This window comes from Mastacembelus armatus, chromosome 5 (genome assembly GCF_900324485.2).
Source record: "Mastacembelus armatus chromosome 5, fMasArm1.2, whole genome shotgun sequence".
In the NCBI taxonomy this organism is placed as follows: Eukaryota; Metazoa; Chordata; class Actinopteri; order Synbranchiformes; family Mastacembelidae; genus Mastacembelus; species Mastacembelus armatus.
In genome coordinates this window covers 4441740-4468179 of record NC_046637.1, presented here as the reverse complement: position 1 = coordinate 4468179, position 26440 = coordinate 4441740, and the positions used below count along the sequence as shown (strand labels likewise).

The 26440-nt window shown below is 40.4% G+C and overlaps 2 protein-coding genes and 1 long non-coding RNA gene across 6 annotated transcripts; 1 reads left to right on the top strand and 2 right to left on the bottom strand.

The window, feature by feature from the left end:
• Positions 1 to 223: 223 nt before the first annotated feature.
• Positions 224 to 1903, bottom strand: LOC113129736 (uncharacterized). The gene has a single exon (XM_026305800.1). It carries the CDS (start codon positions 1440 to 1442, stop codon positions 783 to 785), a length of 660 nt encoding a protein of 219 aa, XP_026161585.1. The 5' UTR covers positions 1443 to 1903; the 3' UTR covers positions 224 to 782.
• A 1552-nt stretch (positions 1904 to 3455) lies between these two features.
• Positions 3456 to 23855, top strand: nisch (nischarin). Of its 4 annotated transcripts, XM_026306464.1 has the most exons (29): positions 3456 to 3666; positions 4642 to 4725; positions 5126 to 5308; positions 5980 to 6028; positions 6524 to 6687; positions 6780 to 6875; positions 7933 to 8028; positions 8113 to 8265; positions 8626 to 8694; positions 8875 to 9060; positions 9374 to 9502; positions 9886 to 9999; positions 11153 to 11333; positions 12945 to 13063; positions 13498 to 13589; positions 14299 to 14550; positions 15261 to 15553; positions 15806 to 16017; positions 16372 to 16802; positions 17116 to 17300; positions 17430 to 17493; positions 17974 to 18112; positions 18362 to 18512; positions 18774 to 18893; positions 18988 to 19149; positions 19540 to 19712; positions 20521 to 20690; positions 20915 to 21007; positions 21984 to 22120. In XM_026306464.1, the coding sequence occupies exons 1-28, from the start codon at positions 3586 to 3588 to the stop codon at positions 20967 to 20969; spliced, it is 4203 nt and encodes a 1400-aa protein (XP_026162249.1). In that variant the 5' UTR covers positions 3456 to 3585; the 3' UTR covers positions 20970 to 21007; positions 21984 to 22120. The 4 variants fall into 4 exon arrangements, with proteins under 4 accessions (XP_026162249.1, XP_026162247.1, XP_026162246.1 ...); XM_026306462.1 differs by lacking the exon at positions 20915 to 21007 and having other exon boundaries at positions 12948 to 13063; positions 21984 to 23855; XM_026306461.1 differs by lacking the exon at positions 20915 to 21007 and having other exon boundaries at positions 21984 to 23855.
• Positions 15286 to 22081, bottom strand: LOC113130125 (uncharacterized). The gene is made up of 4 exons (XR_003295664.2): positions 21952 to 22081; positions 20497 to 20628; positions 16580 to 16908; positions 15286 to 15384 (listed from the first exon to the last, which is right to left on the bottom strand). It is a non-coding gene; the product is annotated as an uncharacterized LOC113130125 (long non-coding RNA).
• Positions 23856 to 26440: the final 2585 nt, after the last annotated feature.

The following is a 26440-nucleotide window of genomic DNA, read 5'->3' as shown; positions in this document are numbered from 1 at the left end:
ATACTAAATGTTATATTTGTTGAATGTCTGTTTTCTTTTCTGCTCCTCTCATATATTGAAATGTGACCTGTTATTACAATGCATGTGAGCAGCACAGCATTTACTTTTAACTGTGCATTGTCCACCCTGAGTTGCCCTGACTCAGTGACACACTGGCCCTGCTAACAATGTATAAAAACTGCTTTACATTTGTTTATATCCACAGAAACAATCAATCAGCCCATTCAACACCAAACAAATATTTATTTGTTGCTTTCTTTTTATTATGTACAGTAAAAGGCTTATTTGTTAATGGCAGTCTGCATCGGCCAATCGTTTGCAAGTTTATGCAGTCAGCTTTATGCCGATTGGCTGTTTGGGCTCACTCCCACCGCCCAGCCCATTTCCCTTTGTGTGTAACAACAGAAAGGCAGCACTATACAACACACACTGTACATGAACCAGACATCTGTAAAAAAACATCAGTCTTAATGTCATTTAATCTTGTAATCAGTTGAAGCTATTTCTTTTAATTGCCAACAGGGTGAGATAATTTCACTTTTTCTCATTGTAACTTCTCTTCTTCTCTAAACATCAGTGCCAAAGTAAGACAAATCCCTGAAGGAATATAAAAATGCACTTACAAATATTTTAAAAAGTTTATTCTTGTAGACTGAATCTTAAATCTTTGCTGCTAAATTATTTGTTTTCTTTGAACATGAAGAAAACAAACCTGGCCCCGTTCAGTCTGAGGTTTGAGGTTCACACTGCTGAGAACAAAATGGCTTCCTGAAAGTTTGCCTTCAGGATGTTAGAATGTCACAGAACTCAATAAAGTCCCTCTGCATGAAATTCTGGGTCTGCATTAGGTCATCTTCAGAGGGGAAATACTGCATGCTGTCCTCCTGCAGACGCAGGCTGTCTTCGTGCAGATGCAAACTGTCCTTGTGCAGTACAAAGATCTGTCCAAGTGGCGTTGTTGAGCTGTGTGGGTTGGGACTGTCCAGAAGGGCTCCTCTGGCATTCTCCAGGACACCCAGGTATGAGTCCATGTCGGTGAGCTCCACATCACTGTCAGAGCTGTTGCCGCTGTCGCTCCCTACTGAGTCGGAGCGCATGTGCAGCATCTGGTACTTCTCATGCATCAGAAACTGATTGGTGTTTTTGGGGGCCCGCATTCCCCTCACCCTGTTTCCCTTCATGTTAATGGGTCGTAAGGACTTCACGGGCACCTGAAGGTGTCGTGGATGATGGTACTGAGGATGATGACGTTTATGGTGTTGGTGGTGGCTGCGCCCTCTCAGCCACCCTCCCCCTTTTGTCCTACGCCCCTGCAGGCGTCCGCTGCAGCTCTTGAACCAGCCGTGCTTCCTACGGCTGGCATCATCTCTCTGCGTAGCCTCTTTTCCATCCTGGTGCTGCTGCTGATGGCAGCTCCTCCTGAACATCATCTCTGAGAGCATTTTCGTATCTTTCTTGCAGATGCCACCCTTTCTCTCTGCTGCTCTCCTTCACATCCTCCTCCTTGCACGGTGTCCCACGCAACAAAGAGAGGCTGGTTTCTGTATTTCTGGCTCAGATCACAAATGATCTTCTCTCACTTTGAGTCTACCTTTTCACTACTCTTTCACTTTTTTTCTTGACCTCTGGCTTTGGCTGGTGCATAGCCTGCTCTTCCTCCCCTTGCAGCAGCAGCTTGCCTGCTCGGCTGGCTCTCTGTCACGCCCTCCTCTGTCTCTCTAATCTCTCTTCTTCACTGCTCTGAAAGTCAAATTAGCTCCTTACAGCCCTAATTAGTGAACTGAAGTGAGCTATTGAGGGTTTTAAAGCTTCCTTTGGCTGATTTGAAGCCGTTTTTCTCAGTTTTAGGCCAACAGCTACAGTATACTCAGCTCTGACCAGCACTGACTGTAGCTCTGCCTTCTCTTCACTGCCTACATAAAGACTTGGAACAGTCCATTCACGTGCTGGCCTGGGGGAGGGAGTACAGTGTTTCTCGGTTTTCTATTGCTATAAATATTAATATACTGTAATAGTTCTCCATAAGATTTTTTTCTACATCTCACTATAAGATATTTTAACATTCTTGTTAGCATGAAGGTGCCTGAAGTTGCATGCTGTGGTTTTATAAACAGAAATATGCGCCCTTGAATAGGATGGTTCCCTCTGCTTCGGTTTTAGCAGCTGAAATCCGACCCACAGCTGCTGCTGTTACTGACAACAGGCCCAGCAAAGGCCTGCAGCCCTGATCAGGACACAGTACTACTTACAGGAGCTGGACATTTATTGTGTCATGCACGTACTCATAATCACCCAGCCCATGCGAATTCAAAATACCATTGCACCAGTGAAACATTTGTTTGAATAAGGAAAAAAAAAAAAATTTCTCACACAAAACATCACATTGCACTGCAGTTGTCTTCTAACTCTAACACTGCAAGCAAAATAAAACAGTTTTCTTTACTAAAACAGGTTTTTTATCCATGCTACCTATTCTCTGAATGGCCATGTCAGTCGTACCTCCACCACAACACATGTGAGATGGATCCCCCTGCGACTGTGAGGTTTAGATTTGTGATTTTAGTGACATTTCTAACAACTATTCGATGGATTGTCACAAACTCTGGTTCTGTGACACACACATTCACCTCAGCATAAATTCTAACGGCTTTGATGAACACAGGACTTAGTGTCTAGTGCCATCATCAGGTCATAAACCAAATTACATATGTTTGCCTATGGATATAAATGTTAAATGTTTTAAGTTCATTTCTTGTTGACTACAAAGCATACTGAGAGCCAATTCCTTGTGTGCCCAACATAAATGGCCAATAAATCTGATTCTAATTCTGATCAGGTCATATTAACATGATGATGTTTTAGCTCCAAGCATTGATGTGCCTAAGTACAGTTGCTTAGGTTAATAATCATCCAAACAGCATAACTCATACAAAACTTATTACACAGTTCTGACTGTTATGCTGATGTTGGACTCATTCTGCAACTGTTGATGATTGCACAACATACAGCATTAGCATACAGCTTCTTTGGAAAACAACACAGGATAATAATTATGCATATATGGCTAAAAATATACATTCACCCTCTTTGATTATTATTTTCAGTGAAAGGTCAAAATTTATTTCTTTTATACACAACACATGAAACATTATTGACAAACAAAATTGTTCATAGCGTGAATAGACAGAGCAGTAAAACACATGCATATGAAAGGGAGAAGTGTCACCACACCCCCTGCATGTCTGTTTACCACTATCATAAATAAATAAATAAATATTTGAAAAATGGTGGACTGAATCTGTTGTTTCCTTCAGTCTTATTTGGCCTATATTGTATGATTAGTCTGTACGTCTAAGACCATATTCATATTTGATAATAAAAAATAATCTGTAGTAAGATAATTGTCAGGGGGCAGCTGTTTAATAAAGTTTTTTTTTTCCGTCGGAATCATAACAAACATGGCGTCTGGAGGCGGCTAACTGAGCCGAGACGCTGGGATCCTTTACAGCCGTTTTAATTAAAGCCTTAATAACAGATAAAATAACGAATAACAGATAAAAAAAATACGCCTGTTCCGATTTGAAGATGGAGAACGACCCTTTCCCAGAGGAGGTTTCGGAGAGAAAAGTGTGTGTTGTCGGGTCGGAGCTGGTGGAAAACTACACAGTAAGCTACGTCCGTGTTTCTGTAGCTTAGCACGGTTAGCTTAGCTTGTAGCTAGAGCGAGTGCAGGTCCAAATTTGTCCAAGTGACAGTGAGATAATGTTGATAAACCAGCCTCAAATTTAATACACACATTGTTCAGGTCTTAACATTGGTTTTATGTATGTGTCGTCTTGAGGCTGCACTAAAAACGACGAGCTAGCTACCTGCTAGCGCTAGCTAGCTGTGGATGCTAACCGAGCAATTTATTGGGCACTAAAAATAAACTGAGGATCCTTTCAAAAATGGCATTAATGGTTTTTGTCAGTTAACTTCCTGCAGTGTCCAGTGCAGTGAAGAAAAGAAAAGCACAAATCAAATCAATATTTGCTGGTTAGTGTATATTTGCATTAGTCTTCCTCAGTACATTTACTTTTGTAGGGTGGTCCAGCCTCTTTGAGAGCCTACCAAAATGGGTCTGTGGATTCAGGCTGTCTCTCCATGTGACCCCAAACTGACGTAATGATGGTGAAATCAGGAATCTGTGAGGCCTAAACCATTTGCTGCAGGGCTCATTGTTCTGAAGAAAGTTCTTCATGACTATGGCTGTGTGTATGGGCTCATAGTCGTGCTGTAGAATCAGATGGTTCCTCTGGAGATACTGTATGACAGATAAGAACCTAAACATCTGAAGTGCTTAAAATGGGACCCCAGTAATGTAACTGTATGAGATAAATTCTTAGCACAAGTTGCACTTAAATGTTATGGAGCTTTAACCTGCAGCTCTGAGTAGATTGAAATGTCATAGAGGTGCTTCAGGTGTTGTCAGATCATAAGTGGGAACTTAATTCACCTGATAAGCAGTAACTTATGTGTTTTAAAGGGGTCCTTGGTGTTTCATGAACTTTTTTTAAATTATTAAAGCATCTATGAAGCTCAGGACCAGTATGGTCTCACCAGTTTAATGTGGTTGCATTGTGTCCTGCTGTGGTGTTTCAGGTCTACATCATTGAGGTGACAGATGGAGAACACAGATGGACTGTGAAGCACCGCTATAGTGACTTCTATGACCTCCACGAGAAGGTAAGACACTGGAACAGATTTCCCACATCAGTAACTGTAGCTGCTTAGTGCCAAAGTATTGTGTACTTTTACCAAACGTTTATTTTTTACTTTGTCCAGTAAACAACGTTTGTCTTCTGTTGATGTCAGTTTGGTTCTGTGATGCATAAACCAGTGTTTTGTACTACTGATTCAGCTGCAGAGCACTAAAGCATATTAGTCAACTTACACATTCTCTAAAAAGCTATATTCAATACAAATGATTAGAGATGATATGACTAAATAACTAAATAATAAATCATGCACTGTTGTAAAAATCAACATTGTTTTATGACCAACAGCCCAAAAACCAAAGATATTTAATTTTCAGTGATAGCCCTAACATAAATCTATATTTTTTCCTGATGTGTGTTTTCTCCAGTTGACAGTGGAGAAGAAGGTAGACAAACGACTGCTTCCTCCAAAGAAGATTTTGGGGAAAAACTCAAAGAGTCTGGTGGAGCGGCGGCAGAAGGAGCTGGAGCTCTACCTGCAGACGTTGCTACTGCAGTTTCCACAGGCCACACCCACTCCCCTCGCCAACTTCCTGCACTTTCACCTCTATGTGAGTACACCTGAGGCTACTACAACCTCTGTATGTGGATTGAAACCTGTTTAAATGTTCTTTCCTTTTAGTACTTCACCTAATAGTTTGTAGTTTTTTTTCTGCAGTAAAAAATAAATGTTTGCTTGAGAGATGAGGTGTGGAGACACATGTTTGACCAATCACAAGCAGCACCCACCCTCAGCCGCCTGCAGAGTAAACAGCTGATAGAAAAACCTTCTCATGTGACACAGAAGACTTAGGTCTGAATGATCATAGTTTAGTTGTGTTTTTTTTCCCCAGCTGCATTAATACTGTATTACCATAGCATTTGTGACCATATCACATAGCAGTGAAGAACACAAGTTATTGTTTGCTGTTTAAAGTGATGCTCTGTTCCCTGTTCTTTAAATGTGGTTTAACAAGTTCAGGCTAACATCATGCTATCTAGCTGTATTTTCCTGTTAATTCTCAACCACCTGACTTTTTCTAAACACAGTTAAATGTTTGATTTGTTAATCTTGAATGGAGTGAAAAGAGTGTTGAAAAACAGTTAACAGTCGGTAGATGAAGAGTTGAAACCACAGTAAGTTGTTTGTTTGTAAGAAATAAGATAAATCTATTTAGTCTACATGATAAGCTGTTTGTTAAGAAGTAAATCTATGTTTAAACAGGTTATTTATCTATTTCAGGAGATAAATGGCATCACAGCTGCACTGGCTGAGGAGTTGTTCCATAAAGGTTAGCTCCATTTATGACCTTTGGCCTGTTTCCTGTTTACAAAGCTGTTAACAATTAATGACACTTGTTCCGTAATGATTTGTGTACTCTGTGCCTCTGTTACTGATAACTGTTACAAAACAATAAGTGCTGCCCGGTTAGGAGATAAAATGCAGTGGTCAGAAAGCTCTAACACTCGTAGGCTATGATAATTGATTTATTTATCACAGACAAAACAAATCAATTGAGATAATTAAAGAGTAAAAGTAGACACAGTAAAATGGCTGGTTTTCATTGAAAAATTATTTAAATTCAGCTGCCTGATCGCAGCAGGTTTAATATATTTGTTTTCTCTTTTGTTACATTAATACCACCAAATATAACTTTACTACTATAAATGTATATGAAAACATAACAGAGAGTTGTAGATATTTTCAGGACCTGGTTTGTAGCTTTTAACTGACTGGCCTACTAAATAGTCAGCAATATATCAGTGTGTTTGTTTGTGGGCTGTAGGTGAACAGTTGCTGCAGGCTGGCGAGGTGTTTTCTCTCCGTCCTCTTCAGCTGTACTCCATCTCGCAACAGCTCCGTCTGGCCAAACCGACCTGCTGTAATGGAGATGCCAAAACTGACCTGGGTCACATCCTTGATTTCACCTGCCGGTTGCGATACCTGAAGGTAACACAATTCTTTATTTAGCTCAAAGCCACATTGTGCCGTTTTCTGTTTTGTCATGTATTTTCTTGCTGTTTTTTTTCTCTGTTGGTCAGATCTCTGGTACCAGAGGTCCAGTAGGAACCAGTAACATTCAGGAAAGCAGTCTCCCCTTCGATTTGTCTGTTTTTAAATCACTGCTGCAAATAGAGGTAACCGCCCTTCAGCTGTCATAATATTCTTATGTGTATATAGGTTGGATTATTACATTAACAAACCTCATGCCTGGTGTGGGGTAAAGAACATAACACATATTTTATCCATGTATTCCAGACTGTTGTGCCAGTTAGTGTTGGGGGCTCAATGCTGGAAACTTGGTGATGTAGTGAATATATGTGAATCCAACTGCTCTGGCCTTGCTTTTCATTACACAAGCCAATGTTACGTAAAATTGGATGCTGCAATGTAATTTGGGCTCCCAGATAAACATTTGGTAGTTGAAACAAACTATTAATGAACAGTTGTTTGATTTGTTTTGTAATATTCATGCTTGTCTTCACTTCACTCTGTGTGTGTTAGATGTTAAACCACAGAGTTAACAAACTTGGACTTGTTTGTATGCTGAACACTCCTGTAGACCCTCATTGGATGTAGTCATAGTGTTTTACTATGCATTTTATTATTGTGATAAAACCTTGTGTATTTTCTTTATACCCTGGCATCAGAATAATAGAGTTTTATTGAGTGGAAACTATTTATTGTTTTTAGATAGCAATACAGCTTCTTACATTTTCATTGCCGTAAAGCAGGATGATCTGCTTCCACAATTATCACGTAACTCTGACTGTTTTACCAAATTTGAGGATTAAAAAACAGGATCGGAAGCAGCAGGAATTTCAAAAGCAATCAGAAACATTGCATGGAATTGTTCTCACCTTGGCTAATGTGGAGAAATTGGTGATTTGAAGGAATAAAGAATAATAAAGGAGGTTTGTCATTTAACTAATCTTGGACTGGTCTTGGTTCAGCTGTAACCGTTGTTGCATATTCTTCCCCTTTGTAATTTAAGAACATTGTCAGATGAGACAAGTACAAATTCATTTATTTATCTTAGCTGATCAGCAGCAATTGAATGCCATGATACATCTGAAATACTGGTGCTCAATTAATTATGTAATCATGACATGTTCTTTTGAGATTTTCTTTACCTGAAATCTACTTGTAACCAAAATGTGATTAGTGTTATATGGTCTTTCTGTCTGTCTTTAGGTCAGTGATTGCAGCTCTCAGCAGATTCAAGGTTTGTCGTCTCTGAGGTCAAGTCTAGCGACTTTGTGTGTCCACCGTTCCACGGAAACTATGATGGTAAGGTTTAGATTAAATTGTTAATGCAGGATGTTGTGTGTTGTATACTGATGTGTGTAGTGTTATGTTTACGATGTCCTCCAGTCAATCTTGGTCCCAGAGGCTAGTGAGTTCTCACAGTGGGAGCCTGAGGGGGCGGAGTCTGGTTGTCCTGTCACCGCTGTTATCCCTGTGTGGAGAAACCTGACCACACTGGACATGAGCCACAACTGCATCAGTACCATTGACAGCTCAGTGGTGAGACATGCACCCAGCAAACCTAAACACAGACAGACTGTTGCAGCTTTACCCAGCATCCTGTAATGATGTTGAAATGTTCATTTTTCCTCACAGTGACAGCAGGTGGAGAAATACAGAGTGACCTTCAATATATCAGAGATCTTTTATCAGTTTTTAGATAATACATCTTTGGTCTGGCCTTTTACCACTGTATGTTATTATGACAATATGAAAAAAGAAGAAATGGAGTCCCACAAATTTCAAACTGTGTAGACAGACAAAAAATAAAAGTTACCAAATAAGGAAAAGGGACAAAAATGTAGCTGATTTCTGGAATAATTTGATTTGTGTTGACACTGAATTTTCTTTCTGTTGTAGAAACTGATTCGTAAGGTGGAGTTTCTGGATCTGAGCTATAACCAGCTGTCCTCAGTGGAAAACCTCCAGGTTTGTGGCAGCATCAGCTCCCTCAAGACATCATCACATGTTAAACCAGCAGTTTTAATCTTGATTTATACAGCATGATGATTATTTGCTACATGATTCAGTTTAATATGATTAAAAGCCACAACAGTGTTGTCAGTGTCAGTACAATATAGTAATAATCTGGTTGCTATGTGGTTTCAGCACTTGTACAACTTGGTCCACGTGGACCTGTCCTATAACGGTCTGCGGGTCCTGGAAGCTGCTCACACCCGTCTAGGCAACATCAAAACGCTGAGCTTGGCTGGCAACCAGCTGGACCGACTGACCGGCCTCACCAAGCTCTACTCTCTGGTCAACCTGGACCTCAGCCACAACCAGCTGGCCCAGGTAAACAAACCGAGGCCGTCCTGATGGTCCTGTTGTCCGTGACATGGATGCATATGCAAAATCTTTTTATGATAGTTTATGAAACTGCAAAAGAAACACATCCTGTGCAGTTTTGACATTGTTGCAATTCTATATATATATATATACATTTGTGTTAAAAGGAAAATAGGTAAAATAATTGTCACTTGCAAACAGTTTTGATTGTGCAAAGAAAGTAACTGTACCTAAATTATAAAATCAGTCAATTTAATATATCATCTATATTATTTACACCAAAGTTTGTTTTTTTTATTTGCAATGTATATTTTTCTAGTTGGAGGAAATCAGGAACATTGGCTCTCTGCCCTGTTTGGAGAAGCTCAACCTGTCCAGCAACCCGATGTGCATTATCCCAGACTACAGAACCAAGGTCCTGGCCCAGTTTGGAGACCGTGCAGCAGAGGTACACCATTTAAACCAATGCTACTTTTACTAATGTAATAATCTTACTTCAGCATAGTTACACAGCTTCTAATGCTTTTCTGTCTGTGCTGTGGGTAAAACTTGTACTTCTAATAAGACAACTTTACCAATGAACAATCACAACACCACTTCTTTCTCCAGTCTGTAATCCTGCTAATGCTGATATTACCACTACTAAACTGCTTATATCTCTACTAGAAGTACTGCCTCTTCATTACTAGTCTCTCTCTCCTACTAAAACTGTTGCCCCTAATAATGTTAATTCTACTAAAAAAAAAACACACACACAGCTGTGCTCTTGTGTGTTTGTGCGCTTGTGTGTCTGTGAGTGGGTACATCACTAACCCTCTGTTACTGCGTCAGGTTTGTCTTGACGGTACCGTGACGACAGAGAAGGAGCTGGACACAGTGGAAGTGTTAAAAGCCATTCAGAAAGCCAAAGAGGTCAAAGACAGGATGAGCAGCGGCGACAAGAAGGTACAGTCTGTCACCTGTAGAGATGCAGCATGAGACCAGGTTATATGATGAAGGTTTCATTGTTTTTCTAGCATACACTGACATTCAGTTTTCACATAGAAAATTAGAAATGTTTTACTTCTTGCATCTTACGTAAGAGGATTTTACCAGACTGAATGTTATATTTTAATATTGTCATTATCAGATGAAACAATCTCAGTAGTCTTGAACTCAAACCACTGTTGAGTTTATGTCAAATCCTTGATAGTAGTACTATGTTATTGTAGTAGATTATAAAGAGGTTTTATAACCAGACCAACCAGAACTCATCAAAGGTAAATTATTGACAGGTCTTTGAAACCTGAGGATGGGGATTTACCTGTTACAATACTAATATACTACAGCCTGTTTTATTAACTACCTGTGTAGTGTACTGAGCTGTTGGAGAACAGTCGATAAGATTATTTGTGCACATCAGCAGCAGAGTTAAAATGTAATGAAGATCTAACCAATAAATCAAACAAGTGTGGGCATCCAATCTGGTTTGGTTAGGTGTCGTAGTCTCATATTGAAATTTTATCAGTAAACTACAAACTGATCTGTGAAATTCATTGGCTACAGTTTAAACATTCTGCATCTATGTACACCAGTGATGAGTATGTTTTTAAATCAGTCAAATATTTTGAGACCTGAGTATTTTATTATTATTGTTGTACATTTATTTTGACTGCCATGCACAAAATGACCAGAATCAAAATATTCAAGCCTCATGTGACCCCCCCATCTATTAAGCAGAAGGTGTGTTTGTTTTGAAGGCAAACAGGAAATGGTTTTAGTCATTTTGGACAGTTGAAGGTGTCTCCTAAACACAAACCTTTACAAGGTCTATCTGCAGGGAGAAACATTTTCCAAACATTTTCAGTAGTTCACAACAGAAATATTTTGTTTGCAGCTTATTCACATATTTCTGCACATTTATAAGTTTAAATAAAGCTAAACAATCTTTGAGGAGTTGATGAGTTGTGTTCAAACTTGCAGCATGTATATTTAGGTCTTTACACATTTTACCACAACTTCACATTCATAGTTGTGCAGCCTGATTGACTGTTGCTCTGGTGCTGATGTGGGTGATTGCAGCTGTCTGAAGGCTTCCTTCTTTCTGTCCTCTCGTCAGATCAGTGAGGAGACCAGGCTGTCTGCTGCTGCACCTCCTCACCTCTCCTCCTCCTCTCCCCCCTCCTCTTCCTCCTGCTGCTCCTCTGCTGTTGCTCCTACTGCTGTCACCTCCTCCTCCTCCTCCTCTTCCTCTTCCTCCTCTTCCTGTCCGACCCAGCAGGCTGCCTGCGCCAGCCAAGGTAATCATGTATGTATCAGGCTGTGCAGAGCTGGGGGGAGGTAGAGGTAGAGGTAGAGGTAGAGGTAGAGGTAGAGGTAGAGGTAGAGGTAGAGGTAGAGGGTTTTAGTTCTAGTGTAGGGCAGCAGCCTGACAGAAAAATGTGACTGTGGTTTAGAATGTCAAACAGGTAGCTTACTGCACTTTCAAGGGCTGAAACAAGTGTTTTTCATCATCAATTTATCTGAGCCCACTGTGGCATCTTGAGATATCTTGCATCATTTGCATGAATTTTTTGATGTAAATATTGTCGCTAAAGTAATTGATTCCCACATTCATATCAGCTCTAGCACTTTCTGTTTAGACCACAACATGAGGATGTAGTTTTACCAAATTATCTGAATGTGTGTGTCTTGTACAGTGTGCAGACAGCTACCACCACAGTGAGAGTCAGAATACAGCTGAATCAGTTAAACTCTGGTTTTAAAAACATACCGTACATAATATTTATGTTGTTTACAGTTAATCTTATGCACATACTGAATCAACAAGCTAATGGTGGATGAAGTATTTGAAAATGTAAACAAATATTTGTTTTGAAACTAAAAAACTTGGACCATCAAGACATTTGCACTTCCTCACTCCAGTGCTGGTTCCTAATTAAATAGTCACGACCTATGCAGATAAATTACAATACACCTGGCATTTGTGCTTCTAGCTGTGTGTCTGTGCCACAACCCGTAAAGACTGAGGACGACTTTAATTATCTGTAAATTACAGCTGCAGCTGACAGTTTCTCTCTATATATGTTAATCTGCCAACTGTTCTTGAGTTAACTAATACATTCATTAAACATTACTGATACATGTTATTGCACAATGAATAAAGTGTGTCAGAGATGTGAAAGCATGGAAGTTTAAAATCTGTCTGATTGCTGTCTTTGGTGAAGATCAGGTTTGGGTTGATCCTCATTATTTTTTTTCTAAATTTACAGAAGTGGCATTTTTTTCCCCTCAGAGCTGTACCAGGAACTGTTAACATAGCAAAAGCAAAATGTCACTCTGCTGAAGGGGAAAAACATCACCAAATATATCTGAGGCGACCCTGGTGAAGTTGAGCTGCTGCTTTCACTCCTGATAGACCTAAACCACGTCTCCTCGGCTTCATGTTGTTTTGTAGAGGATTTGCTTCCTGCTCAGACTTTTTTTTACTGTCATTGATTTAAAAATGATAATCAGTGATCTGTTGCTTTGGCTGTTCGCACATTTTGCCTTACAACATAAATATGCATTTATTTGATGTTTATTCATTACAGAGGTTTCAGCAGCGTCATTGCTTCTTACATACAGCTGTAACTGCATTTACACCAAACAGTAATTAGAGTAGTCTGGTTAGACCCCTGCTTCCCTGCTTGTGAAAACAGCTGAGCCTTTCAGAGCTTTGTGGGCTGGTTTTAAAAAAAAAAAAAAAAAAAAAAAAAAAAAAAGGGATGTCATCTTTGTGGTGTGCCAGAGTACAAAATATGGCAACAATAAACAAAGAGAGCCTGAACAGTGTCAGTCAACTTTCTGCAGTGTCTGTCAATGTTTTTGTCAACATCAGCATCACTGATCTGTTTGGTTTCCTGTTCCAGAAGTGATGAGCAGAGAAGAAACCGCAGTTTCCCCCAAAGTTTTTCCCCCTGTGGACACTGCACCTTCCCCTGCAAGCTTTAACACCAACACACACCACCTGTCTGCCGACCCTCCCCAGGTGTGAGACACACCAGGCTTAGCCAACAGTCTTTAAATGTTCTTCTGAAACTAAAATCAAAATGTTTTTCATTATAATGCTTATATAGATGAGAATTAGTTTTCAATAGAGCCTTTTTTAGTCATACCAGCTCTGTTGGTGCATCAGAGTAAAATTACTGATGGATTTTGGAGTGATTATAATGGACAGGCAGTCAAGATCTCTCAAGGATGATCTGCAGTTATTGACAATTCATTCAGCTTCAACAGCACTTTGACTTTTCTTTTTCTGCTGATGTGTTTCAACTGTTAGCATGTAAACATACTGATGTAATGTGGTAAAAAAAACATGACAATGTATGATCATATGGATATAAGGAAGTTGATTTTTTTTTTTTTTTTTTTTGGTGTTTGTTTAGACTCAGCTGGTTCTAATGTTGATCTGTTTCTCTGCAGGTGCAACAACCTACTGTCACTTTGTCTGAACGAACACATTGTGGAGCTCCCACTACTGTCATTACTACAACTACTACTACAGCTGCTCTTTGGTCAGTATCAGTAACAATGCTTCTTCCATAATATTTGGAGAAATTTACTTCTTAAAATAAAAGTCTGTCTCTAAAATAAACCTGTAAAATTGTGCTGCATTTGAGGTTAATAAAGACCCTGGCAACTACTGGAACATTTACTTTATCAAAGTAATAGAACCAGTAATGCTACCTGGTGACCACTGCACATAACACCAAATCCCTGTTCCACTGAAGACAGTGACCATTTCTGCATTATGTACCACTCACTCTCCATCTGGTGTGTGTCAGTCCTTATGCTGTCCACTGTTTATTAAAAGCGAAGAATGCATAAAAGCTTATATACAAGCTGGGAAATGCCTAATAACACTTCTACAAACTGGTCCAAACAGCAGTCATATGTCTACAACAACTCCTACCACTGCAGCTCCTCTGTAGTTTTACTACTACACAAGAAACCTATACAGATTCTGCTGGTACTGTAGCATGACCTCTACAGCTGCTTTAGTCTCTTTATTAAGGTCACTTAAGCATCACTGTGTTGTCGTCATCTGTTAACAGAAGCTCCTGGAAGTCAAGCTGAGAGTAAGTGTAGTTCATTGTGTCCAGGATGTGTTGCAGCTGCTCTTTCCTCCTCCACTGGAGAACAACATCAGGACATATCAGTGCTGTTGACATAGTTTTACAGTCACTCCCAAATCTCTCATCTGTTTCTGTTTTTCTCTTCCAGTTCCCTCTGCTCCACACCCTCTTCCCAACCAGCAGAGACCATTTGTTCCTCCTGCAGCACTGCCTGGTGTCCTCTACTCTCTAATCACTTGCTCTCCCTATCCTCCTCGAACAAAGAATTCATTACCCAGCTTTCCCAACGTCTCACCTCTACCCTGACAGAACAGAAGAGGAAGAAGAAGGAGGAAGAGAAGAGGTCTGATTCCAGAGAGGTTCAGGTTCATGTAGAAGGCACTGAACTGGGCAGTCCCAGGTAATCTGACCAGCAACCTTTCCTCACTGGTTTCTGGGATTTCCAGAGGTTCCCAAACAGTGGTTTCTCATGTCCCCTAATGCTCTCACTAGACTCTTGGATGGATTCCCAGTTATGTCTGAGTTCCTTTAAAATTCCTGATTACATCTGGGATAAGTTAGCCACAGGTTTTGGGGATTTCCAGTGGTTTCCATGCAGATTCCAAATCTTCCCAAAATTCTTGGGATTCCTAGTAATTTGTAGCTGGTTTTAGGGGTTCATAAAGTTTTCTGATCAATCCTAAATTCTCACTGTTTTCTGTGATTCTGTTATATCCCTGCTCATTTATGGAATGGTTGAAATTTGTGGGAAATGTTTATGGTTTTGGGATCTTCTAAGGTTTCCACTGCTTTCTGTGACACCAGACATTCTTAGTAGTTTGTAGTTCTGATTATCCTGCAGTTTTCTGGGATAAGCTGGGTTCCCAAGATTCCCTGAAAGTCAGGTTTTTCTGGTATCTGGGATTTTGTTTGATCTGCAAAAACTTGTGACTACAGTACATGCACCCATAGGTGTTGCAACCAGAGAGGGACTGTGTAAGTGAGTGTTTATAATCAATGACAGTGGAGGTCATGTTTAATTTCATGTATGCCTGCATCTATTCCCAAAAGAAATGAGACATTTGAAGACTGAGTTTGGATTCAGCTGCTGTTTTATGTGCATTATTCCAGCCCAGGCTCCAGGGATGGATACTTTGAGATGGGTCTGGATGACTCTCTGGAGGAGATGGTCTGCTCCTCCCCTGCGTCGCTTGCGGCTCCTCCTGCTGAGGAGCCTGGTAGTCACCAGGGAGACCTGTGTGAGGAGGAGGAGAAGGAGGTTCAGGTCAACAGGGTTCTTTGGTGCTACTGTCTTCAAATGAAGGAGGAGGTGGAGCAGAAGGAGGCGTGTCTAGTGCTGACAGACCGACTGTTGGGCCTGCTATACCTAACGGATGATTTTACATGGACAAATCTGGATGCAGGTATGCACATAGGCAGCCCCTGTCAAACTAAACTGGTTTATGCAAACTAAGCAGTGGTTTTAGCTATTTTTCATATTTGTTTGCATGAATAGTGTTTCAAATCTCATCATTATTTGGGTTCATGTGAATTGATTTTTTTTTTTTTTTTTTTTTTTGAAGCAGTAATAATGATATGTGATTGGTCTGTTTTGCAGTGTCGATTGTGTAAATGTGGGTGGAAATGTTAAAGTTTGGTCCGTCTCTTGTTCACAGACCAGGAGCAGAGTCCGTCTGTGGAACAGGTGCTGGCAGGCTTACAGGTGGACCACCTGCTGCCTTACTCCCAGCTCATGCTCTCTTCCCACGCTGAGCTCCCTGACTCGTGTCTCTCCTTCGGGCTCCAGTCTGGTCCAACTCGCTGGTACATCTTCTCCAAGGCTGAGGATCTCCAGCATACCCGGAATGAGCTGACAGCACTGATCCAGGTCAGTAAGCAGCATGAGACATTTGAAATTCTTTGTTCCATTTTTTTTATCATTGTAGATGTTTTTTCAGCTTTGATTACATTTATGAGCATCTGTTATATTTTCTTAATTTCAGGTTTTTGCTATTTAGAAATTTAGGACACAGTTTAGTCTGTAACTGGTTTAAACCAAACTTTAATTTATGTAGAAACATATGTAAGTGTGCACAGTTAAAATAATGAAAGAAGAGTGATGTGCTTAAACATCAAACAACAAACAGCTATCCCCTGTAGATGAACATGAAGCACAAATCAAGCTGGAGTCTGTCTCTGTGTGAGCACCTGCCAAACAAAAACCTACTCATTGTTTTTCCAGGTGGCAGAGTCTCAGAGTGACCTGGAGGCCCCCACCACTCCTCAGCTCCTCCCCCACTCACTCATCAAATCCTGGGAACTGGAGGAGAGTCAAGGAGCCAAGGGAGGCTACCTTGCTCACCTCCTCCCCTTCTCCTCCTCCTCCTGTGCCCCAGACACACACCCTTACTTGTCGGACATCTTATCTGTGAACGAAAAACCCAGCCTACCTTCCCTCCTCTTCCTCACCCATCGACACCTCTGGGTGTTGCAGATGGACTTCACAGAGCTGGCAGAAAAGGAGAGGACTAATGCTGACCTTCGTCATTCCTCCTGGTGCAGGCTAGTTCGTGTGCCCCTCGGCTCTGTGGTGCTTCACCCCCAAGAGCGAGCTTCTCAGGTCAAGGATGAAACCAGAAACACCTCCTGCCTCAACCCAAATCACCACCACAGGTACCACAGCTGAGACTGGATGACTGGAGGGTTTTCATTTGGTTTACTGGAGTTTGTTTTGCCAGGCTCACACTGGCATTTCAGTAGTTGTCTTTCTGTTCCAGGCCTGAAAAATGAAAACTGTATGAAGTATAGGTGAAGTGATTTATTATGTTATTTTTTTCTACATGATAGGATATTGTTCATGTTTTATCCAGAAATAAATTAAGCAAAATGGACACTGATTTTATCACTTAACTGTTTTAGTTAATGTGGTTTCCTGAAAACATGGTTTTACTGCTTATCAGTGTTTTAACCATCATGTTGTGTCCAGGAGGAGTCACACTGTGGAGCTGCTGCTAGGGGGTCAGAGTCTGCTGCTGCTCTTCCCACTAGCCCAGCACAAGACCTCCTTCCTGGTGGAGCTGAGCCAGCGAAGAGCCTCTCTGGAGGGGCTGAAGATGCTGGCCCTGCCCCGACCAGCCAGGCCCTGTCCACACCAAGGACAACATACACACGGTGAAGACCACCTACCTGTTTATACACTAAGGATTTGCTAGTGTCAGCTGTCATTTAATCTGACCCCTTGTGATTTCTTCTGCCTGTATTATGACTGAGTTTGACACTTTCTTCTTATTGTCTTGTCAGGCCATTATAGATCCAACGACCAGTGCTGTTGTACAAGTACCAGGAATTCAAACAGCTCCAGCAGGTAGACCTCAAAAGCACTTCTGTTCAACATGGTTGAAATTTGTGGAAATGTTTGTTACGGTTTTGGGATCTTCTAAGGTTTCCACTGCTTTCTGGGACTCCAGACATTCTTACTAGTTTATAGTTCTGATTATCCTGCAGTTTTCTGGGATATGCTGGGTTCCCAAGATTCCCTGAAAGTTGTTTCAACAATAGCTGCAGAATTCTTCTTCTTGTGAGCTGCATACTAATATCATGGTTGTACTTTAAGGCCATACAGCATGTTCCATTTTCACACTGTACAATTACTGTGGACACTTTGTAACTAATGATATCAGGCCACTCATGTATAAGAGTATGTACAATAATCAGGTTGTCATTCTTACCATCAGGTTTAATCCCATTCGAGATACAGCATTATCAACTATCTGAGTTGTATGCAAAATGAAAGGTCACATTTTTATATTTTCATCACTTCTCTCTTCTGCTCTCTCATCCTCAGCTGGGACTCCCACCATCTGCAGATGGAGGAGAACCAGCCATCCCCCCACCTCATCCCGACTCTCTCCCCAGGACTGAAGCTTCTTGCTGGGCTTGGAGGACCAGAGTTGTTGGCCTACTTCCACAGATATATAGCACTGGTAAAATATGTTAAGCAAAAATTTGATGGGTCTATGTTGAAAGATTGATTAGTCCAGCAAGATCTCACAACACAGACGACATTTAGAGTTGAGGGTTCAGGTTGTGACACAATAGTCACAGAAAAGTCAAAAAATGTTACCAAGCTCACCATGAGAGAAATCCAATCACTTTTAATATTTAGAAATGTCTTACGGAAATATTCAAGTCCTTTTTTAAAAATCCTACTCAACCACATTTTTACACTCCAGTCTGAGGCGGAGGAGGTGAGACAGGTCTTGTGGCTGTCTGTGGTTCTCTACAAATCTCCAGAGGCTGAACTCACCTGCTGTCTGCTGCTCTCCACTGATACAATCTACTTCCTGTTGGAAGACTCCGCCTCCACACTTGGTCATCACTCAGGTAGAATGACCTGACCTGACTGATCAAATCACACTGAGTAATAAAAGTCACAGCTATTTCCCTACTGCTGCTGCCATTGCTGCGTTCCTAATAGTAGTCGAGTTTACTCACACTCTGCATTGTGCTCAATTTTGATTTTCACTGCATGTCGTTTTTGTAATATAAACAAATTTATATTTTAGCCACCAGGTATGTAGACTTTGAGTGTTGTTACGTCTCTCCTCACTTTCATCGCTCTACCTCTGTCTTTATCTGTCTCAGTGTTGGACATTACAGACTCTGGAGATCCAGACCTCTACCTGTGCTGCTGTCTGTCCATCAGACTGTCTGAGCTACTCTCTGTAAACGTAGGACTGTTCGACCAGTACTTCAGAGTTGTGGGTCTGTGTATTTACACTCATTGCCGCTTCACTGCACAGGTCATACAAGTTTAAATAGCGAACTACAGTTTAATCTGTCTCTCTCTGTCTTGCAGGTCGCTCAGCTGATCATATCGTGTGCTGTCTCAGCAGAGACAGTTATGGGACAGGTGTCTTTCTCCAGGAGCTGATGGAGGCTCTCAGTCTGCAGCAGCACCTTCCTCCCCCAGAGCCGTCAGACCAGGACTTCTACTCTCAGTTCACCAACACAAACACAGGTAACCAAACTGGAATGTTGTCACTCAAGGAAATTGAATGTCCCCTCCAGTCAAAATGTTCTTTGACTTATTGTTATTCCAGTTACATGTTTAATCTTCACTCTGCAGAATGATGTATGTGTTAAGTGTGATGCTAGAAGGCAGTTTTTTTTTTTTTTTTTAGCTGAACAGACTGTCCCCTCTGTTACATATATGAACTATAAAAGGTGGTCAGACATGTATTTAAATTGTCGATGTACTATTTCGTATCCCTAATGATATCTATCTGTGATCTGTCAGATTCTTTTTGACTTATCAGAATGAAATAGACTAATACACTAAGTTGACTGAAAAATGGATTCAAATACACATCGTTTAAAGCTGTTGATTGGAATTTGTCTCCTCCTGCAGGTAAAATGCAGAACTACGAGCTGGTTCATAGCAGCAGAGTGAAGTTTATTTATCCCAGTGAGGAGGAGATGGGAGACCTAACTTTCATTGTGGCAGAGAGGAAGACTCTGGCCATCACAGCGCCCTTGTCCTCTTGCTCCTTCAACATTCTGCTGTACCTGCTGGTCTTCCAAGTGAGAACCTCCTCCCTGTAATTTGTGATTTTACGGGGAGTTCCTGTAGTGGCAGTGTTTCTACATCAAATGTAATACTGTGTAGCACATGATTTGCTTCTGGTCTCTATGCAGCCATGATGATGATAAATTGTAAAGTCACTGTAACAATAAGACTTCAGGAAACTGCACCCAGTAACTGTTTTAAATGTAATCCCTCCAGAAACCATGAATGGTATATTACATAATTCTGACTGCATGTAGTTTTAGAGATGCAGTTAGGGAGCTTTTAAAAATGTTGAACAAATTATTTACAAACCTGCACTCAAAGATTTTTATTCTTTGCACCTATACAACTGAATGCAGTCCAACAGCCCATCTATCATTAAGAAGCCTATAGTGTTTCAGTTGTTGGTAATATTTTTGGCAATGTTTAAATCTGTTTATTATTGAGGTTGTAGTTAAAGGTGCTCTGTGTTCTCAGAAGATGGGCTTAGATTTGTCAGAGCAACAGAAACTCCAATTAAATGTTGCTGTGTATCTGTTGAATGTGTAATGGCCAAAACTTTGCCAACAGGTCTGCCATGTTAGTTTAAATTGTTATAATAATGTCTGTGTTGAGTTCACAGTTTGGTTTTACTGGACCAAGTGGACAAAATGTCAGTTATTAAAGACCCTGTCGTTGACTTGATATGTGGTGATGATGGTTTGGATAGTTTTTCTTTTATATCACCAGACTTTGAATTAGCTTCTGTTAATTTAAGTATTTTACATTTACGTCTAAAATAGTTCTAACTCTTTTTACCTGCTTTTCATTTCTTTTCTCCAGGTCCAGATCCCCAGCAGTCTGCCCAGCCAAGGCTCTGGCCTACCAGCCCCCGCTTCATCTCCTGTACTCCAGCCCAGGACTCTGATCTTGACCAGCACCGACGTGTTCCTATTGGACGAGGACTACGTCAGCTATCCGCTGCCCGATTTTGCCAAAGAACCTCCCTCCAGGTGAGTGCAGAGGAAGCCCCGCCCTACTGCATCACCACACTTTATAACATTTACCTAACTAGGTGAGTTAGTTGAGGTCAGATTGGTTTCCAGTGATGCTCTTTGAATGTGGAGGCAGGTCGACAAACAGTAAAACAAATGAAACATGTTGTGTCTCTTAAGGGACAGATTAAAAAAAAAACTAAAAGAAACAGTTCCCCCGTTTTTGTGCCTGTCGGCTACAGAAAAAGAGGAAGAAGAGGAGACACCGAATGGCTGATGAGAGACTGTGATGGGTAGACAGTTCAGTCACATGGAGTTTGGAGCAAACAGCTGAAGTCAGTATTTACTGATGTGTGTAAACAGGGAGGTCCAGCTGAATATCTTTATTAAAAGTAACTCAGACATCTTATAATTCATTAGTGTTTTTTGTTGGAGGTAAAATTTTAATGAACATTAAAACTAAATTGTGATAATTAGGCTGAACTGACATTTCATTATGTTCATGTTTAACTTAAAATGAAAGTGGTTTAATTTTTCTCTAGCCAGTCATTAATTTTTGATGTGTCAGTGTTATTCTCATTTTTTCTAATAGTATCTGTCTTTTCCATCAAAAAATGCTTTTATAATTTGCTATTTATCAGTCAACAACCTATTCAGCTGCTAACATCTGTATCTGTTTACTGGTTCAGGCACAGGATGACAATATAAATCTTAGTGACAAATCTCTGATTTGTGCCCATTAATGAGCACAAAACCTGCCCAAACACAGATGTGAGGTACAGTGACTGATAAGTCTGATACTTTGTAATGCAGTTGTATATTTGTCATTATGGAATAATAATTTTATCAAAATATGAATCTGGTTAAAAAAAAAAAAGCTTCTATTTATCTCCCCATAAGCAAAACATTTGAATATTGAATTTCATTTTGAGCCAACAGCAGCAGTTCAGAGATTCACCTGGAAGAAAGATGAAACAGAAGCAGCGACAGTTTTATCAGCCCAGAGGAAGATGGCAGATCTCATCTGCTGTATCATTTAGTACATCATCTGAGACTGTGCAGTGGAACTTGTTTGCTCATGAAGAGACTGTTCCAGTGTTTCAGCAGAGTTTTGTATTGAATTTGGAATTGATTTTACATCTTTTAAAGTAACCTTCAATAAGAAAAACAGTAGTGTACAACAATTCAATCAGATTTTTGTGAAATGCAGGTTTAAATGAGTAAATGAAGAAAATGACAGTTTACTGTTATGGTTATTTACAGTATTGTGGTAGTCAACCTTCTCATCTTTCTCCTCTTGTCCTCCTACAGGGAGCGGTATCAGCTGCGTGAAGCTCGGAGGATCCGGGACCTGGACCGGGTCCTGCTGGGCTACCAGACGTACCCTCAGGCTCTGACCCTGGTGTTCGATGATTTGCCTGGCCCCGACCTGCTCTGCCACCTCACCATGGATCACTTTGCTGCTGGAGGGGAGGAAGCCTCACGCAGAGGGGGTGGCGTCAGCGGGGGCGCAGAGGGAGAGGTTCAGTGGTGTGTATTTGTCCCAGGGGCCGATAGCAGAGAAAGGCTGATTTCACTCCTCGCTCGCCAGTGGGAGGCACTGTGCAGCCGTGAGCTTCCTGTAGAGCTCACTGGCTGATTGGCTCATGGGCGGTGGCGGTTTGGGAGCTGATTGGCAGCGATATTTTACGCACAGATTCGTTGCTTGAGTGGCCTCAAAATGCTTCAGACAAGGTAGTTTGTACAAAGTGTTGCTACATAGGAAGGTAAAACGGGAAGGCTGTTTGAAAAGTCTGCTTTCATACAGAGGGCGGGACGTGGAAATAACAGCACACACTTTGAAACAGTATCTCCCTGGAGGAATGTAGTAATACACTCGATCTATCATGTGACAGAAGTAGTGGTGTAATAAGTGAAAAAACAGTATTTGAAAGAAAAGTTAAAAATTCCACACCCCCGTCCACTAACTGTGGACAGTGGGTGTTAACTGTCGTTTTCTGAGTATTACAAAAATGTGGATGCAGTCTTCTCTTCTGCTTTTGGTAAAATCTGACCAGATCTGACAAGCACTTTTTTTTTTTTTTTTTTAAAGCAAACTAATGTCTTTAGTTTTGCTTTTTACAGACTGTAAGGGACACATGGTTTGGTGCCCACCACTGAGAAAAAACTGAGGGTTAGTGGGACCCAGCAGAGACAAGATTGCCACAAGGACAGTAGGCGGGACCTCTGGCCTCACACTCAGCAGAATTAGTGGTATTTTCTAACACATCTAGAGTTTTATGAAGTATCTCACATGGATCAAAATTACTGATCCGTTGGGTGACTTGAAGACAGACAGAAAGACTAGTGTAGACAGCAGGGGTTGCTGTAGACAGTCCACAGGTGTTCTATTGAATTTTAGTTAGCATTTCCTTAGAAGAGCAGTTTTTCATTTCTGGTAAATCCTCTTGTTCTCTGTCTTCAGTCAGATACGGAGATGGACACTGTTTCATCTCTGAGTCCAGTTCAGGGAGCAGCCTTGGACGTGTTTAGCTTAGCCCAAAGACTGAAAGCAGGGGGAAACTGCTGACCTGCAAGCATTATTTAAAACAAAAAAACAAAAAACAGAACATTTACAAACAGCTTTTTGTTTCTCATGTATTTGAAGTTGCACATAAAACCAAAAATGACTTTTATATATTTCCATTTTTACATGTGCAGTCTGATGAAGAGATAAGGGGATTTTCAAACTTTGTTGCAGTTTTGTTTTACATTGCACACACACACACAAAGCTGCTTGGCACAATCTTTTCTCTCTGAACATTTTATTCTTTGCACATTGTAATTAATCAAGCAGTATTACTGAGCTATATATTAAAGCTTTTTATTAATCTAATATTAATATAATTGTTGCTTTGGGATAGGTGGATATTTTCTATCCTGAAGCTCATTTTTGTACTAATGATAAAGGTCCTGATGGTATTTTCAACAAGAACTCTGCATTATCATACTTATATGATGAATATTGTTTTTTATATATTTGTTTTATTTTATTGTATGTCATGTTTTTCAAACATTATTATTGACAAGAGGGAAGCCTGCCACTGTTGATTCCCAAACCATTTTCAACAAGGTTGTCCACATGTTTTCTTGTTAAAGGGGAATGTCACTGAATTAAAACAAAAATGAAATCTCCCAACAAAACACCAGTTTCTGTTTGGTTTAGCGATGGTGGTTTATTTCTTCGAAAATCAGCAGGATTTAACCACAGTCTGTGCACTTTTCAGCTGATGAAGCAGTCACACCAGAAAACCAATGTGAACTAAAACTGACTCTTAATGATGGACACAGTCACTGCAAAGGTTTTAACATCCTGAGACTTGTGGACCTGGTAGATGGCGTTTAGACTGATAACAGGCCCAACACATCCCCACCAACACAAAACTGTTGATTCAATTCAGGTGAAAAGACCTAAATAAAAATGAGACATCATTTTTGTGAAGGGTTTTTGAGGACACTGAGTCACGACCCTCAGTATATCTGATTTCCAGAGGAGACAAAAACATCTAAAAAGAAAGAATTCACCAAACGCTCTCGTCAGCATTTTATTGGTCTCGCCTCTCAGTGAGCTTTTGATGACTTCGCAATTCAACAGCACGAAACGTACCGCCACCTTTCAACTCCTTCAACTTCCTCTATTTCCTGTCTGTCGGAGCTGCTGGTCATGAACTTCAGCTGATTTCCTTTTTATGGACATTTAGCAGGCTGAGGACAGAGATACTGTACTGAGAAGTGTATGATCAGCAAATCTGGCTCTCTGACCCCTAAACTGTGTTTTTTGGGTGCCAATAGGTCATATAGGCAAGAAGAAAGAATTCCAGTTACAGGCAAAGGAAAAACGGTATTCAAGAAATTCATCGTATTTCACCTTTCTGGTTGGGTCCGAACAGGATTTTACATAGTGACGGTGTGACAAAGTGACAAGATACTGCTTTATGAAAATCGAACAAAAATAACAAACTGCTCTTTTTGTTTGTTTTTACCTCTAACGATCGTTTAACAGAATATCTGTCAGACTTATCAGCATGTTTCAGTGGAATAACCAGCCACTGGCCAGAGAACAAATTATTCCGTTTTAATGAAATACCGCACTTACTGAAAACAGTATGGTTGTTTGTCACTAAGTGTTATTCAGTGCATATACTGGGGATTGAAAAACTAGTTTAGAGGTGCTGCTTAGGTGGCATTATGGGCTTCTGAGTGCTTTTTATGTATATAATGGTCTTACCGTGAGTGCACCATATAAAGTATAGCAGTAACTAGTGGTCTTAAGATTTTAAGATTTTAGCCAATGTAAAAATTACCTGTTATTTCCCAGTTTTCTCCAGGTTAGCTTAACTGTTAAGTTTAGTTGTAAATGAATCTGGTCCAGATTAGCCACCAGTCTGGTTTATTAGATAGCGTTAAACCTTTGGGTCCGTGGGTTTAGGTTGGTTAATCATCAGATTTAGTAACAAACCTTTGATGCAGTTAGCTAACAGTTTGGTCCAGGTTAACCACCAGTCCAGTTAAACCTTTAACTTTCTTCTAAGCAGCAGTTTAGCTAATAGTCCAGTGTATGAGGTTATCCTTTGGGCTAGGGTTAACTAAAGGTCCAGTTTATTTTTCATTCAGTTTAATTCAGATTTAGCTGTTAACAGTTTGGTCCAGCTTAGCTTCTTAGTTAGCAAAGTTTAGATTGAGGTTGAAACTCAAGACAGTCTGTAATCATTAGGTTCAGATTAGGTAGTCCAGTTTAGCAGCATAAATATTTGTTTGGGTCAATTCATAGAACAGGAACAAATTTTTGAATTTGGTTATCTAACACTTTCGGTCACCAACTAACTAAAACAGTCACCTGACCAGTTTAGTAACTGAAGTGGTTGAGGTTCAGATTGTCTAACATCAGATTTTCACTTAGCTAATGTTTAGTTCAGGTAAACCAGCAGTTAATTAGGTTAATTAGTAGTTCAGCTTATTAAATGGTTGGTCCAGTTCACTTAACAGTTAATTTACAGTAGTAGCATTTTTTTTAAAATTCAGATTAGATAACAGTTCGGTTCAGTACCTAATAGGTTGATCAGGGTAGTAAACAGATTAGCACCTACACTCTATGTTTTAGTGAACAGTCAAGTTTAGCAGAAAATCTGGTTCGAGTTAGCCTGCAGCTCAGACAGATAACTAAATTTGTTAGGTAGAGGTTAGTAAACAGGGCAGTTCAACAGCAAAAACATTATTACAGGCGAGTTAAGAGTTCAGTTTCAGAGCAAATTTAAATCAGGTTGTTGATCAGTTAGGTCAACCAAAATAATTTAAATTCAGTTCAAGTCTCATCTGATAAACATTCAGAGCAGAAAAACACCAGGGGTATGTGGCACTAATAGTAAATCTTTTCTCACTTCCTCTTTAACAGTTATTCTTGTCTGCTCAGTTATTTTCCAGCTCAGAGTGCTGATCAGTCATTTGTGCAGGTTGAGACTGTCACCAGGACGGGGGCCGTGAGACATCCCCAACCTCTGGCTCAGGCCTCTCGCTCTCTTTACGCCTTGATTCATGTTTTTGTCGCTTTTTCCGGAGTCAGCAGTGAGTGTCAGTGTTGGTGCATGTGTCATTATGCAGTACTGGCGATTCACAATTATCATAGTGTCATTTACCGAGTCATTCTTTTGTTTGGTTTATCTTGTATTTAATCAGACAGTGTCACACAAGTCAAAGTAAATATATCCAGTGTCAATAAGCAACAAAGGGAT